Here is a 17,202-nt window from a genome sequence, read left to right as displayed (position 1 = left end):
CAGAGCTGGTTTAAACTCTGCTCGTTGAATCGCTGCATCCTCCTGCAGATTAACAGTTAACCTGACAGTCCTCATGTCTTTATGCGAGTCTGGACAAAGTGCAAAAAAATCCTGTCACCTGGACAGAAAGCAGCTGTGCAGAGAAACCGAGGATACCGGCTGTTCTGTGCCGCAGATGCTGCCTTGTTCTGAGGGTTCTAAGTGATGCCAACTCACATGCTTTAAAGTGTTAAAGATGGCAACTCTGGAGTTATACAGCAAGGTAAGACTGATTTTAGACAGATTTGGGATTTTTTGAATGTTCATCCCACCTGAAGCCGTGTCTTTAAATTGAAGAAGAGTCTTTTAGTGTATAAAAACATATCTAGGAATGCTTGAAAGTGAATGTGTTTGTCCTCTAAGGCGCTCTCGGGTAGGAAAATCTATACAAAATTGGCTTAAATTCTCAAATTGGTGCTGCTCCCACCTCTTCGTGTGTTGGATTTGCTCTGCCGAAACTTTTCATTCTTATTTCTTAAACCTTTTTGTCCATGTGTTGGACTGACCTGTCAATGAAAGTACCTGCAGAGTCTGTGAGGATTGTGTAAAGTCTAAATATTAATTAGTGAATTAGATTTGGTGGTGGTAAATAATGGCTAATCCACGCAGACACTTTAAAGAGAGGATGACCGGTGTTAATTTTTAACACAGTTTAGGAGCCTTTTATGCTGATGGGTGACAAATATCTCGACTGGGTGGGACCAGGAAGTGTGACAGCAGCCTGAACTGTGACAGAACATAAAAAAAAATGTCATAAAATCTCTTTTCGCCTTGATTTCCAGATTGTGCTCGTCTTGCAGTATGAATGTTCCTCCTTCTCATTCAGTTCTACACTTGCACACCTGAAACTGTTTGTTCCTTTGGTAGGGGGCCAGTGTTTGGGTTCCTGATCCAGATGAAGTTTGGGTTTCAGCCCAGCTCCTCCATGACTACCGGCCCGGAGAGAAACAGCTCCTGCTGCAGCTCTCTAATGGAAATGTGAGACATGGAGCACCGTTATATTGGTTATAGATTTTTTTAAAAACACAGAGAAAGCCCTCTAACTTCCATTTGCGTTGATAGGAGGTGCATTACCCGGTGGGCTCCCCCTCTGATCTCCCACCGTTGGGGAACCCAGACATCCTGGAGGGCGAGAACGACCTGACAGCTCTCAGCTTTCTCCACGAACCCGCTGTGCTGCACAACCTCCGGGTCCGATTTCTGGACTACAACAACATCTACACGTACTGTGGTGAGCACAGACAGGATACACAACAGAGGGAGACATGAAGAACAGTAAAAAGACAGGGACAGTGGGAGTGGAAGAAGATCCTTGAGGTTTCTGATGGCAAAAAGCCAGAAGCAGGCAGCTCCTGTGTGCTTCTGTGTGCACAATCATGACTCGTAAAGTTATGTATTGTGCAGTAGTTGTAAAGTTTGAGGCGACTCCCTCACTGCCACACTACCACACATTCAGGCAAAGCAGTTTCTGAAATTATAAATGCTTGGTTTTTGATTTTCTTTAAGCCTTTATTTTGAAAACTGAGTCTATATTTTAAAATTATTAATAGACATCACAAGTGAATGGTGGAACATTTTAAACTAAGAAATGTTACCATTAAACTTCCCTCAGTGATGGCTTACATAAGGATGGTTTTTGTATTATAAGGTTTCAGAATTTTAATGTTTAAATCCAAAACTCTTGTTCTATTTTGTTGACATATTACATCAAAGGTTTTTACTGAAGGGATCCTTGATATCAGTTTCAATCTCACTATGAGTCAGAAAATATTGTCAACAGCCAAAAAAAAAAAACCCTCAACTTTTGCCATGTTTTTACAAATAAAATGTTCTATAAACCAGGTTGTGAGTAACATCTGAATAAACTACTCTATAAAACATATACAAAGCTCAGTATGGATATAACATAACATTAGTTAAAAAAAATAAACGTCACCACAAAACCTCCATAGTTAACTAACCTACATTAAGGGAATCAGTTGTTGCATTAGAAGTTTTCTGAAATAGTATGTTTAAATATGCAAATATGGAATTACATATGTGCTAATTTGCATTATCAGCATAATAATAAACAGTTTTCTTTCCACTAGTGTGAAACTAGATCTGTTATGGAAGCAAAACAGCCCATTGACCAGTGCATGTAACTTCTTTTTTTGTTGTTAGTGTCTCACCCAGTGAAAGACACTAGAAAGGTTTTCTTATTATTATTTGCAGAAGCTTGTGCTGATTTTGGCTAAATGTGGAGTAAATCGAATTTAAGACAGTTTTGTACTCAGAGCTGCAGGAAAATAATGCTTATGAAAACTACTACTTGTGCTTTTCCTGTGTTTTTACACACACACACACACACACACACACACACACACACACACACACACACAACATTTTTAAATGTATGTTCTTCACAGATATACAAAAATCTGTAGCTGAAGTCATTTAAAAAAAATACTGACTTGTGCGATTGGTGTTTGCAAATCAAAGTCCTGTCTACATCCAGACTCTCATGGTGAGATGACTTTCTTTATCCATCCCCGCAGGTATTGTATTAGTGGCCATCAACCCCTATGACCAGCTGCCCATATATGGAGAGGAGGTGATCGATGCTTACAGCGGTCAGGACATGACCGACATGGAGCCTCACATCTTCTCTGTGGCTGAGGAAGCTTATCGCACCATGACCAGGTCAGAGCTCAAACAGCAGAGGTCACATTATCACAAACTGGACGCTGCAAAAATTTAATTCAATCTTTATCCAACTGTGTACCTAAAACCAGCAACAACACTAATAGTCTCACTGCATATAGGGAGGAGAAGAACCAGTCAATCATCATCAGTGGAGAGTCTGGATCTGGAAAAACCGTCTCAGCCAAATTCACGATGAGATACTTTGCTGTGGTGGGAGGAGCAGCGCAGCAGACCAGCGTGGAGGAGAGAGTTCTGGCTTCTAATCCCATCATGGAGGTACTGGTTTCCCTCTCAGGTGTGTGTTTTCTTTTAAAGGTTCTAAACAGAAAGTAATTCTGTGTTTTCTTGTCTGCAGTCCATTGGGAACGCTAAAACCACTCGAAATGACAACAGCAGCCGTTTTGGGAAGTACATCGAGATCGGCTTTGGCACAAACGGAGACATCATCGGGGCCAACATGAGGACGTACCTGCTGGAGAAGTCCAGGGTGGTCTTCCAGGTAAACTCGGGCTACATGTGGATTTTTCTTTTTTGCACATTAGTACCTAAATTTGAAATATTACAGTTAAACGTACTGCAAAGTGTTCATGAATGTTGCCTCCTTATTTGTGTGTTTTAAGGCATCTGCAGAGAGAAACTATCACATCTTCTATCAGCTTTGTGCCTCCAGAGAGCTGCCAGAAATGAGGTCCCTCAAACTAGGTGAGTTACAGGCGACTCTCTCAGCTTTTCCTCCAAAGACCACCATGTCTGTGCTTTATATTCTAATGTGATGTCGTTTCCAGATGCACCTGAGCGTTTCCGCTACACTAACCAGGGCGGGGAGATGCAGATACCTGGTACTGATGATGTGGCAGACCTGGAGCGCACCAGAAATGCTTTCATAGTTCTGGGTAAAGTGTTTGCATTTACAAATTCACACATTCAATATAAATGTGAAGGTTTAATAATTCTTTCTTTGTGTTTGCTGAACTTGCAGGTGTGCAGCCGGATCAACAGATGGAGCTCTTCAGGATCCTGTCAGCTGTTCTGCACCTGGGAAATGTTGACATCCAAGCCAGTGGGAGAAGTTCAGACCGGAGTTATATTGACGTAATATATGTTCTTCTTTAGTTTCTCTCAACTTGAATCCCTTTACGAGTGCATGATAGTCTTTTCCTTCTTGCTCAGGCTGACGACCGCTCCCTGGCTGTCTTCTCCAAGCTCTTGGGAGTCGAGGGATCTCAGATGGCTCACTGGCTGTGCCATCGCAGACTGGCTGTAGGAGGAGAGATGCTGGTGAAACCGATGACCGGTCAGCAGGCTGTAGAAGCCAGAGACGCGCTCGCTAAACACATTTACGGTCAGCTGTTTACTTGGACTGTGCAGAGGCTGAACTCAGCCCTGAGCACCCAGAGGAGACGAGCCAAATCCTTCATAGGGGTGCTGGACATCTACGGGTGAGTGAATGAGCGGTCTGCGGTGTGCGGTGGAAGATCTTTAGTGTGTCTTTACAGCAGATTTACAAGTTTCTCTCTGTTGGAGCAGGTTCGAGACCTTTGAGCGGAACAGTTTTGAGCAGTTCTGTATAAATTACGCCAATGAGAAGCTACAGCAGCAGTTCAACAGGGTGAGTCACGTGACAAACAGAGATTTCTGTGTTTCCCTCTGTGTTGAACTCATTTGACCTGCATGTGCTGCACTATTTATCCGTCTAGAAGGCGTTTTTAAAGGAACCAACCCAATAATCGCTGCAGTATTTTGTCACTTTCTGTTGTTTGATCCAATAATGAGAACGTTAATACCAACAATAATACAAATCAAGTGGTTACATGCATTATTTGTGCAGGTTATTACTCATTTATTCAATGCATAAAATTGGAGAAATGGGTTAAAATGTACTAATTACACTGCAAATAGTCTTTTGCATTCAATTACCTTTTAATATTTAGGTTATTGTGTAACTTCTTGGTCCCAAGCAGCATCTTAAAACAAATATGAAGCCGATAAGAGAACATATTTATCTAAAGCTCATCTGCAAATGTTTCAGGATTTGGGCTCCTAAGATAATCAGTGATGTGGTGGTTTCTCTCAGAACACAAGCAATTGTCGGACGGCCTAACTTAGATGTGGTCTTGTGTGATCTGTTTGTTGTCAGTCTATGATATTTTATTGTATTGTAGCATCCCTAATATTCAAAATGAAGTAAACACGATTTTCAACCTGTCGACTGAAAAAACAACTGCTATGATCAAGTTAGAAGGACAGACTGGATGCCTGCATGCCGCCCTCGCTACAAAAAGACACAAGATACAAAGAAGAAACGCCCTTTGAGTCACTTTCATCAGTTACATCTTGTCATATTCAACTGAAATAATAATCAAACACAAACATCTCACAACACAAACGGCAGTTAAATGACCGGAAACCAAATTCAAAGTCAGAGTCCTGATAAGAAAAATCAAATGCTCCTTAATTAAATACATAAGATTCAGCCATTAGATAATCACCAACCTTCCAGCTTAAGAAATAATATGTGTGATTGTGTTCAGGGGAGGTGAAGTAAAATCTGCCTCAGAAAACATGCAGTTTATTTAAGTTCAGTTCATTTGTGAGGGACTTTAATAACCAGGGATGGTAGAAGAGGAGGTTTAGTGCACAGAAAAGAAGACTTATCTTAACTTTTGTTTGTTCAAAAAAGACATAAATCCACTGCAGTCCAAGCAGGTAAAAAAGAGGAACTTGCAGCAGCGTTATCTCACCCTTATCCTGAGATCTGCTCATTTTCAAAAGCTAATGTTTCTCATGAAATTCAGTCATTCAAGACGGCTCTTCGAACAACTGCTGCTTTATTTGCTTTGATATGTCGCAGTTTTTGGAGCAAAGATGTTCAGAAACTGGATTAAACTTCTCTTTTTTCCCCCCGCTTCTCTCGCTCCTCCATCTGTTCTCCTTCATGCTGTCTTTCTAAGTTTTTTTATTATTTTTTTTCCAGCTCACAGCCTGATTTATACTTTTCTCCCTTCCTTTTATGGCCAGAATAAAAAAGGGCTATTCTGTACATTTTTTCCCCCTGCAGTGTCATAAATTGTCAACAATTTGTGCATTATTTGTGTTTTATGCTGTTTTCTTTGTTGAGTTTAATGTTGATTTTTAAATGTTTTAAAGGCCAATCTATGTGTTTTCATCATTGCAAACTAGCCTGTGGCATTGGTTCATGCTACAAACCGGTTTCTGCACAAAGACTCAACAAATAATTACTGCTTGTAAAGTATAGAGTGTCTCTCCTAGACTGTGATTTAACTTAAGAGATAAAAGGTTTCCAAAATTGTATTCTTAAAGCTACTATAAGCAAAAGTAGGAGTTGCTCTGTTTTGACTTCTTTATCAGGTCATCTGACTTCTTTTCTTTTTGCAGTCGCTGCCAGTTGCTTTAATTTTGTCCTAATTAGCAAGTTTTATATGTTGGTTTTGTGTTTTTTTTTCTGCAGCACGTGTTCCACTTGGAGCAGGAGGAGTACGTCCGGGAGGAGCTGGCCTGGAACAGGATCGAGTTCAGTGATAATCAGCAGTGCATCAGTCTCATAGAGGGACAGCTGGGCATGTTCGACCTGTTAGACGAGGAGTGCAGGGTCAGGCGTCCTGTCTGCTGTTTTATCTCTTTTTTGCTTGTGAATGTGAAGATGTTTTGCTCTCTGTGTTCCCCTCTGTCTCTGTGATAACTGTTTCTCTGTGAACGATCCAGATGCCCAAGGGCTCAGATGAAAACTGGGTTCGCAAACTCTACGACCAACACTTGACCAGCAAACCCCATCCTCACTTCAGGAAACCTCGCTTGTCCAACAGCGCCTTCATCGTCCTGCACTTTGCTGACACTGTGAGTGACACGGTTGTGCATCTAGTTCTAAAGCAGTTTTGTAAATCTCCCTCAGTTTGTCTACACTGATATTATTTTGTTCATTTCATCAGGTGCAATATGAATGTGAAGGCTTTTTAGACAAGAACAGAGACACGGTCTTTGAGGAGCTGATTAACATTCTCAAAGCGAGTCAGGTAGATATGAATGTTAGAGTCTCACACATTCATGTTTGATTTCTAAGTGACTAATTTTGGTATCACAAACTTGTGTGTGCGTCAGTCTGAGCTGGTGGCTGAGTTGTTCCAGCAGCAGGGAAATGTGCCGTCTGTGGCCAATGGAAGCGTTCGTTCAGGGAAAAGAGCCACCAGGGAGCATAAGCTGACTGTGGGCTTCCAGGTGAGGTGTTTATTCTGTCTTCAGCTGTATTTATTCATTTGAATTTTTCAGCTTCCATGCATTTCTAACACTGAGTTTTGTGTTCACTGGTGCCTTTCAGTTCCGTCAGTCCTTACAGATGCTAATGGACACTTTAAACAGCACGACTCCTCACTATGTTCGCTGCATCAAACCCAACGACCTCAAAGAAGCTTTCCTGTGAGTCTTGATTTGGCTTAACTTCACAGTTTTGTGTCGTTTTACTGCTGTTGTGGAAAAAAACACTCCTGTTACGTCAGAAGAAAGGAAGAGTTTATACAGCATCTCTCATAAAGGAATAAAAACTGACAGCTACGTTTATAGTATGACAGCGATCATAAAGCTGGCACATTCTGAACCGTTCAACAAGTTTAACCTTATGTAATTGTTCTAGACCAAATCAGAAACTTGACTTTTTTTTTTATGGATAAAGACGCTTCATCAGACCAAAACCTCATTTCTTATATTTTTGATTTGACTTATTTAACAAAAAAGAAAAAGAAAAACATTCTCAAGTTGAATGTATTTTACATTATAATATTGCATAGTTAAGATCTTATCGATTTATCTGTTTGAATTTGTTTTCACTACTTGTCTAATTTGACATTTATGGTTGTAACACTTTTGTAACTTTGTTTTCAAAAGAGCTATACAAATTAACTATATTCACAATTATTCTTATTGCATATGACACATTACTGAAAGCAACATGGTTGACTTCAACCTGAAAATACATAAAACATTTTGTTTCCCTGAAAATATTTAAAGATATCAGTTACTGACCACGAATAGATGATTAATATATAAATAAATGATAACAAATTGGCTTACAACTAAGCCCTTTGTTTCAGTAGTTTCTTTTACTATATATATTAATAATGCATCATTGTAGTCTACTGAGAATTGATTTCATTAAAATCATTTGACCCCTGCTTGTTGTGGTCTCCTAATTACACTAACAAGGTAACAGTAAAACCAGTGGTGGAAGAAGTATTCAGATCCTTAAATTAAATGAAATACAAATAGATTTTATACTTTATAAACAGTGTTACATACAGAGACAATGGATATATCTAAGATCTATGGTTATTAGGAAAGGAAAGAAGAAAAAGCAAAGTTCTGATACACAAGTCTGTTTGTTTTCTTTGTCAGGTTTGACCCTAAGAGGACGGTCCAGCAGCTGAGAGCCTGTGGGGTGTTGGAGACGATTCGTATCAGCGCAGCAGGTTATCCAACAAGGTACGGAGCACCTCTTAGACATATATTATATATTGTGAGAACTATGTGAAGTCTTGAAAGTCATAAAAACGAGGATGTTACAAAATCTCAGACGACCAAGTCCCTCATGGGTAACACGCTATTGTGACATTATGAAAATCTGACTGACTAAAACCAAATCCAAGACAAATATCAAACTGTTTCCTCCAACATCTCTGTATCCACTGAATCTGTGTATGCAGATGGACGTACGAGGAGTTCTTCAGCAGGTATCGTGTTCTGCTTCGGGGGCCTCAGGACCAGGATCAGGCCCAGGCCTCCTGCAGACAGGAACTACCTCAGCTCATCCCAGATCCAGACCAGTACTGCTTTGGAAAGACCAAAGTATTTTTCCGGGCCGGCCAGGTGGCTCTCCTGGAGAGGCTGAGAGCTGAGAGGCTGCGTATCGCCGCTGTGATCATCCAGAGTCGGGTCAGAGGATGGCTGGCTCGGATCGGATACACCAGGATCCTCTGGGCAACTGTCACCATACAGAGATACAGCAGAGGAACTCTGGCCAGACGGTGAGGATGTAAAGTGATAGTTGTCTGTGTCTGTTTATGTATTTCCTCTAAATTACATGGGGTCAGCTGATGTCCTCCCACATTGATGCTAATGTTTGATGACTGCATATGACTCTCTATTTTAAGAGGATGGGCCTTTGACTGATGTAGAAGTTAATTAAATAGTCTCTGCTTTAATATATTTTTTATAAACATAAGTCATTTAATCAGTGTACAGTGAGTAGTCGGTATACAGTGGCTGTTCTTAAAAACTCAGTAACCATACAAGAAAGACACTCCTGAGGGAGGCCACAAGACAGCTATGACTCCTCTGAAGGACTTATAACTTAGCAACTGTACATCCAGCAACTGTTGCCTGTTCCTCACCAGTCATAGCTTTATAGACCAGCAAAGAGGAAACCACTGCTGAACCATATTAAATCTAGGCTACACTTCCCCAGAAGGCATGTGAAAGACTCTGAAGTCAATTGGAAGCAAGTTTTTTGTTCTTCTGAGACCAAAATTCTGCTTTTTGGGCATCAGACTAGACAGTACCTTTGGCAGACACCAAACACTGCACATATTCCCAATAACACCATCCCTACTGTGAAGCATGGTGGTGGCAGCATCATAAAGTAGGGGATGCTTTATGAGTCTGCCAGGTTTGTAGAAGGATAAAATTAATGCCAAAAAGTATACAGAAATCCTGGAGGACAACCTGATGCAGTCTGCAAGAGAACTGCCACTGAGGGGAACATTTGTTTTAGGCAAGACAATGAGCCGAAGCATCAGCCAAAGCTACACAGAAATGCTTTAAAGACAACAAGGTGAATGTTCTGGAATCAGAGCCCAGTCCTTGATCCAACTGAGAATTTCTGGCTGGACTTGAAAAGGGCAGTTCAATGCATGATCCCAGTGCAACCTGGCAGAGTTTGAACAGATTTGAAATGAAAAATTGGTGCAAAATTGCAGTTTCCACATGTGCAAGGTTGATTGAAACCAATCCGCTGCTGTAATTGGAGCTGAGGGCACATCTAGTAAATACTGACTTGAAGAGGGCAAATACTTAAGCAATCACTTACCTTATGTTATATATTTTTAATTAATTGACATTACTGTGGGAAAATCTGTTTTCACTTTGACACGAATGAGACTTTAAATGCAAATTCTTCTCAAGAAAGCCAAATTAAATTGACCATGATTCCGCGTTAAGAAGCAATCAAAGGGAAAAACAAGAGGTGTGATTAAACTCAGATGATGCTACGAATGAGTTTAACACTTTAAAATAACCCGTTGAAACCAGAAAAATACCGCCAGCTCTGTGTTTTTCTGTGTTTTTGGTGTGTATGTGATCAGTCTGTAACACAACATGACTGTTCATCTTTGTCATGTTTCTGCAGACTGGCTCTGGCTCTGCGCTACACCAAGGCTGCCCTAGTGATCCAGAAGACCTACCGCATGGTGGTGGTCAGACAGCTGTTCCTCATGATCCGACAGGCCACCATCACCATCCAGGCCTTCACCAGGGGCACGCTGGCTCGCTGCAGATACAGAGTGGTCAGCATTCAATATCCACCTTACCCATCTCTTTATCTGCTTGAGTAGAGCTTTAAAAAGTGACACCCAGACATGGCATCACTTGGTTTTTATAAAATGTGTCATCATTCACTTTGTACTTGATCTATTAAAATTGCTCTAACCTAACAAGCAGCTAACTGCACACGCTTGGTTTACAAGTTAAATACAAATAACCTGAATCATTTTTTAAAGCCTTATTCTCTTTCCTCAGTTGGTGGCAGAGAGGGCTGCAGTGCTGCTCCAGGCGAGAGTGCGTGGGTGGCTGGCGAGGCGGTCGTACAGGCGAATACGAGCGGCGGTGGTGTTCATGCAGTGCTGTGTTCGGCGCAGGGCGGCCAGGAGAGAGCTGCTGAAGCTAAAGACCGAGGCTCGCTCAGTGGAGAGGTTCAGAGAGCTCAACAAGGGCATGGAAGTCAAACTGATGCAGCTGCAGTTGAGGGCAGACCAGGAGGTGGGTGAGGGTTGCAGAGTGGATCTGAATCTGTGACTTGAAGTAAAGATGCACTAAAATTAGTGGGTCAAGAGGTTGTTTTGTTTTATATCTACATGACAAAGTTGTTTGCATCCAGGCCAGGGAGGGCGCTGCTTTGAGAGAGACCCTAAACGCAGAGCGAGAGGCGACCAGTGCTGAACTGGAGGCTCTGAGGGCGACGATACAGAAACTAGAGAGCCAGAAACTGGAGAAACCTCCTCCTGTTCCAGTTATCAGCGAGAAGGAGGTGGAGGACAGGAGGAGAGCTGAGGAGAAAGCTGCCCAGGAGATCCTTCAACTCAAACAAGTTGGTCTGCCAAACCAAGGAACACGTGACACATGCTCCTCTGTTTGTCTTGTATTGAATAAGTCTGATTTGAAAGATGCCAGCTTCTTATTCTCACACTCTCTTGTTTTTTAAGGAGCTGCAAACACTGCAGACAGAAAAGGACAGTTTTTGCAAAGAGAAAGAGGATCTCTCTGCTCGCTTGCTTGAACAAGAAAAAGCGCAAGAAGGTTGGTTTGTTCACCAGCATTGCACCGTCTGAGTTATTCTTTCTTCACACCTTCTTCCCTTCTCCTCCATGTATGTGCAGAGCATGTGCATCAGGCGGTGTCTCAGGCGAGTGCAGCTCTTCGTGCAGAGCTGGATGAGGAGAGGAGGAAGTATCAGGGTCTCTTGAGGGAGTTCACCAGACTGGAGCAGCGATACGACAACCTCAGGGAGATGAGTCTGCTCACCGAGGTTCACAGCTGCAGTTACAGACACAATTCAGACTTCAGTAGTGTTTTGGTCTAAAACTCCCGTCTTCTTTTCACAATGCAGCGCACCAAGGGCCACAGAAGGAACGACTCCAGCCAGAGTCTGAGCCTGGAGGCTCTCTGCCCCTCCCCGACTCCCCTGTCACCCCAGTCCCTCACCCCACTCTCCCTGTCGCCCTTCCCGTCTGCCTTTCCCTCCCCGGAGGAGGTCCGCAGGTTCAGCGTGACGTCGCCCTCTCTGGAGAAGAGAATCTCAGCGTGGAGCCTCGAAGCACCAATGGTGAGGGTGTTCAAAAGTTAGGAAAAGAAAGAAGAATGTCTCAAAACTCACCTCACATTTGTGCAAAAAACATTTCACCAATATAAACCACAACCTCCACGTTCATGTTGACAGGACCAGCTGATGGAGAAGCTGGATGTGGCCAAAGATGTGAAGATGAAAGGAGAAGACCTGGCACATGCCTACGATGCTGTACGAGTGGCCAACAAGTCAGTCTGTCTCTACTGTGTATCACCATGCACCCCCTTCAGTTTTATGATTTATATTTGGTGGATTAACTCCCTGTTAATCCGTCCGTCAGGTTTCTGGAGAGCCAGCTGCGTAACCAGCGCAGGCAGTGGGAGGAAGAGCTGGAGGCTCTGAAGGGGAAACTCAGTCTAACTATCTCTGGTTCCTCCTCAGCTGCACAGCAACAGGTATTTACACAAGTCGTCTGTAGCGCCTGAGTAAAAGAAAGAAAGAAAAATGTATGTGTATTTAAAGTAATCATCCCTAATGCGTTTTGTTTTTTGCAGTTTTCTCGTATTTTTATGATGCACCATTTAATCTACTGAGCTTAAAATGGTGCAGTCATCATAAAAATGATCCAATCCCTGCTTGTTGCTGTCTTATAATTATACTAATAAGGTCTCGATAAAGTAAGTGGTGGATAAAGTATTCAGATCCTTCACCTAACTAAAAAAGTACCATTACAGCACTGTAAAAGTACTCCATCATGATTAGAAATCCTGCATGAAACTTTAAGATAAGAGAAGTTTATTAAGGAAATTCTTGAACAAAGCCTTTAGGTAGAAATAGAAAAGTACTGCATTAGCAGCAAAGTGTTGTCAAAGAATTGGGTTAAAAGTACCAGTTTGGTTCCTCTGGCTGATATATTATTATATACGACATAATTATATTATTAACAGTGTAGCATCAGTTTGTAGCTGCTGCAGTTTAAACTACTTCATATACACTTTTATTTACAGAGACAGCAGATAAATCTGAGAAGTATTTGCATGATTAATGGAAGGGGAAAGGAATAAAAAGTTCTGATACACTAATCTGCTTTTTAGATTTTGGATATTGTCTCTTATCTGTCGTTTTTTGTGAGATATTAGATGATTTATTCAAATGTGAAAATATGATTGGTATAGAGAGAAAAATCACTATTAAGTGGAACTGTTAACAACTTACAGACATCTTAAACGTGACCCCGACTACACATTGCTTGTTAGATGTCAGATGCCAACAAGGTTGAAGAACGCTGGTTTAATCTTTGGCAATGTGTTATATTTAAAAAGCTTGTTTTATTATCCATTGTGTGAAATCTGCATCTTACAGTTACCTCAAGTTGTCAGATGAATGTAGTGGAGTCAGAAGTGCTTTAATTTCCTCTAAAATGAAGCAGAGTTAAAGCAGCACAAATTGGAAACAGTCAAGTTACTCAACACTGTACTTAAGTATAGTACTTGAGTAAATGTACATAGTTACTTTCCACCACTGGGTAAAACTGCAACGGTCCTCTGACTCTGATTGTCTAAACTGTTTATTTGCAATGTTTTAAGCAACATTTTTGACTGATTAATGCGCTCATTGTGGGAGCATTTGTTATAATATACAGTGAGCCTGACATCCAACATTTAAATGTTCTTGTAAAGGAACTACAGGAGCTGCTAGAAGCCAGAGAGCACGAGTGTGTGAGGCTCAGGAGAGAACTGAAGGAACTAAGAAGCACAGTTTCACTCAGGCGACTCCTAACACAAGGTGAGATCTCAACCTGCTGACTGTCTATGATGCAGCGAGATTAAATTCTCTGTGGTTCAGGCTGCTGCTTCTCTTCTTCACAAAAAATATGAAGCATCACTATGTATCTGCAGTTTGATCATTAGATTTTGTTGCTTCAGGTAACAGTGAACACTTATTCTTAGAACAAAAGTTAATATAGAGAAGAATCACTCCAATAACAGGTTAATACGAGGGCCTCAGTACAACATTCCACATCAGTTTTCTCTTAAGTCAGTAGTTTTATTGTTTGAGTCACTGTTCATTTGTTTGTGTTGTGGTGTTTTCTCCTTCTAGTTCTTCCATCAGCTCTGACCACAGAGACTTCCTCTCTGCCTCAACCGAAGCCAGCAGCAGTCGCTGGTTTGCTGGAATGCAGGAAGAGAGATGAAACCAAACTCATAAAAAACCTCATCACAGGTGAGACGGATCACTTTTTTGTCTTTTTTAGCTTCATCCTCCTCTGATGTTTTAAAGGTGTATTTGAGATAAGTAAATACTCTGATACAGGTTTGGGTCAGTTAGCAGGATGATAATGGTAAAAATCAAAGGCTTTTATAATGAGAATAATAGCCTATAGCCTTCTGAACTTAAAGCATTTGCTGGGTATTTTTTTACTTCTGTCACATTTTCACTCATTGTGGGCTCTTCTTCTTCTTTTTTTTTTTTTACTTAATTATAAAATCCTGCACCTCCTTGGAAACAGTACAACCACAGCATAAAATAGGGAGAACTCAAAACGCCATATGTGCACTATGACAAGATTATAATGCCACAAATCACAAACAAGAAAAAAAAACAAAAACTGTTGATCTAATTTATTTTACAAAAACAAAAAAACAAAAAACTGGAATCATCAACCCAGAATGTGCAACAAAGACCACAGGACTTATCGGAAAAAGTTGCTTGGGCTCTACATACTATAAATATTTTACTGCATAACTTTTTAATATATTTTCCATGCTTGTCTCCATTCTTCTCTGTGTGAACACAACCTGCAGTTCAACAGAAAAGTTCCTGAATGTTTGTCACGTGACTGTTGATTAAGCCACTCGTGTGTTCTCCGTTGTGTCATTGAGCAAATATTCGTTTTTGTCACTGAGGTTCAATTCTAGTGATTGCAGTTATTTATACATCAACCAAAAAGCTCAAATAAACCCACAAAGTTCACCCTTTTTGAGCAACCAAACAATAACAAGGGAAATTACAATAACCTTTTTTGTTAATTTTTGTGGCACTAGCTATGCATCAATATGGACACAATGGGCAGTTGTTTCAGAGGACCATGTAGCAAACTGTTAAAATGACGTTCAAAACAACACATTATAATTTTAGACACATTGCATTGCTAATACAACTCTTCATTGTCGATGCACGTTATTTTATTACACTAATTTTAAGCTGGTTTGAACCAGAATCTGATAAGACATTACAAACAAAACAGTAGGTGTGATGAAGTGATGATGCAACGGTCATTTACGATTTTCAGGTGATTGGAGACGTCGTCCAGTCTCTCTGCAGTATCACTGCTGAATATGATGTAACTCACAAGGATGAACTTTTACTGTAACTGACAAACATGACCTTGTCTGCTCTGCTAACGCTGCTCTGGCTGTCTGCAGACATCCGGGTTGACGCGGCCTTGTCTCTGCCTCCTGGTCTGTCTGCCAGAGTGATCTTCCTGTGCGTTCGCCAGGCCGACTGCAGCGGAGACCAGACTCGTGCTCGGTCGCTCTGCAGCGCCGCTGTCACCGCCATGAAGGCGGCTCTGAAGGTAACCTGAGCTCTGAACCTTCTCCATGTGCCATATGGTTGAGGTTTAATGCATGAGGGCAGTTCGCATCATGTCAGGGAGATTTCCAGTGACACACAAGGCATCGACAGCTGACTTTGAAGCACCTCCGTGTGACTGTTTCGTCCTCAGTCTGGTCCATAAGGAAAAAGTAAAGCACAACAAAGCTCCTGTCTCCAACACACAAGCACATACAGTTGTGAACAAAAGTTTACATACACTTGGAAAACCATATACATCATGGCAGTCTTGACTTTCCAATGACTCCTATAACTCTTAGTTTTCTTTGATGGAACTGTTAAAATGTGTCTTTATCACAAAAAAAACAACAATCAGGCATTTTGGTTCTGTCATAAATGTATTATTAGTCTTCTTGAAATATGACAAAGTCTGCTGGGTCAAAAATATACATGCAGCAACTTGAATTATCAGTTTTGGTGGAAAGTTGCCTTCATCAAATTTTCTCTCTTAACTTCTCGTGAGTGATTACATTTGACTGCAGCTGCTGACTCCTCTGAGCCAATTTAAATAGGGCCGATTGGACACAGACACTTTTCAATCTTTACATCATAGAAAATTCAGAGTTATAGGAATCATGGGAACCTCAAGCCTGCCTGATAAACATGACCTTTACAAGCGTATTTACACCTTTGTTCATGACTGTATATACACACATTATCACTAAGATATATTTTCACTGTCATTATGTCAGTGTTCATTTCCAGCTGGCGCATAACCATTCTTCTCATTCATCTGTTCCCACAGAAACACATGAATGATGTAGATATGACTGCTCTGTGGCTGAAAAACACCTGTCTGTTGCACGACCTGTTGAACCAGCACTCCCCAAAACAGGTAACGTTCATTTATTATTTACGTCTCATTGATTGAGAGCATCTAAAAAAGGGCAGTAAGAAATATTATTATAGTGCTTTTTATTAGCTCTAGGTAACCTTTTGAGCAATGTCTAGTCAAGTTAAATGAATTTAGCAAACTTTATTGACTTAAATATCAGGTTAACAATGTTGCTAAAGCATCAAGGATGGTGTAATTCACAGTAAATATGTGTGTGACAAGGAAATATTTTGTGATGTTTTAATTATGTGTCCCTCATCTGCACGTCACTCTGCTATTAGAATTATGATGGTTTTTGATTTACTGATTCCTATCACAGATAATGCGTTTTTCTATATGATTGACTGACTGGTTTCATTGCTTTTCAGACTCTTGACTCTGACGAACTGGTTCCACTGACTGCTGACCTCAGCGATTTGATCCGCAGCCTGAGTGACCTCAGCATCCAGGCCTACCAGCAGCTCCTCAGCATCACCGAGACACATCTGCAAAACATCATAGGTACCACTGCAGTGATCATAATACCAAAGCTGATGATGCTCTCCCCTCCACTGCTGCTTTTATCAACCTCCTCATTCCTCCCCTTCCCTCAGTCGCTTCCCTGTTGGAGAGCGAGACCATCTCGGGTCTGCCCGGCTCGGCGGGGAAGCTGCCAGTCTCCAGGAAGCGAGCGGGCTCGGTCGGAGCCGACGCTCCCACTATGGCGTCTGTTCTGAGGGAGCTCGGAGCGCTGCACACCGCCATGACCCGCCAGACTCTGCCCCGGACGCTGATGGAGCAGGCCTTCCACCAGCTCACCTACCTCATCTGTGCCTCTGCTCTCAACTGCCTGCTGCTGAGGAAAGACATGTGCAGCTGGAGTCGTGGCATGCAGATACGGTAGAGGCATAGTTTATTAGGGTCCGAGCACTAACGGTGCAAGGACCCTATTGAAACCCTTGTGATTATTATTATTAGGGTCCGA

The 17,202-nt window shown here is 41.5% G+C and overlaps 1 protein-coding gene across 1 annotated transcript; it reads left to right on the top strand.

Moving 5' to 3' along the window:
• Positions 1–235: 235 nt before the first annotated feature.
• On the top strand, positions 236–17,121 carry LOC103354191 (unconventional myosin-Vb). Its single transcript, XM_008277486.1, has 32 exons — positions 236–262; positions 907–1,017; positions 1,102–1,270; positions 2,577–2,721; positions 2,844–3,000; positions 3,080–3,223; positions 3,345–3,426; positions 3,510–3,617; positions 3,704–3,816; positions 3,895–4,163; positions 4,252–4,333; positions 6,194–6,334; positions 6,448–6,579; positions 6,672–6,755; positions 6,841–6,957; positions 7,058–7,155; positions 8,128–8,214; positions 8,436–8,756; positions 10,136–10,292; positions 10,525–10,764; positions 10,883–11,092; positions 11,208–11,301; positions 11,382–11,530; positions 11,612–11,827; positions 11,942–12,036; positions 12,129–12,243; positions 13,468–13,573; positions 13,889–14,011; positions 15,214–15,365; positions 16,149–16,238; positions 16,607–16,739; positions 16,832–17,121. The coding sequence occupies exons 1-32, from the start codon at positions 236–238 to the stop codon at positions 17,119–17,121; spliced, it is 4,557 nt and encodes a 1,518-aa protein (XP_008275708.1).
• Positions 17,122–17,202: the final 81 nt, after the last annotated feature.

Source organism: Stegastes partitus, unplaced genomic scaffold (assembly GCF_000690725.1).
Source record: "Stegastes partitus isolate 25-593 unplaced genomic scaffold, Stegastes_partitus-1.0.2 Scaffold99, whole genome shotgun sequence".
NCBI classification, from domain to species: domain Eukaryota; kingdom Metazoa; phylum Chordata; class Actinopteri; family Pomacentridae; genus Stegastes; species Stegastes partitus.
Note: the sequence above shows the minus strand (reverse complement) of the source record. Positions and strands in the feature narration are given on the sequence as shown.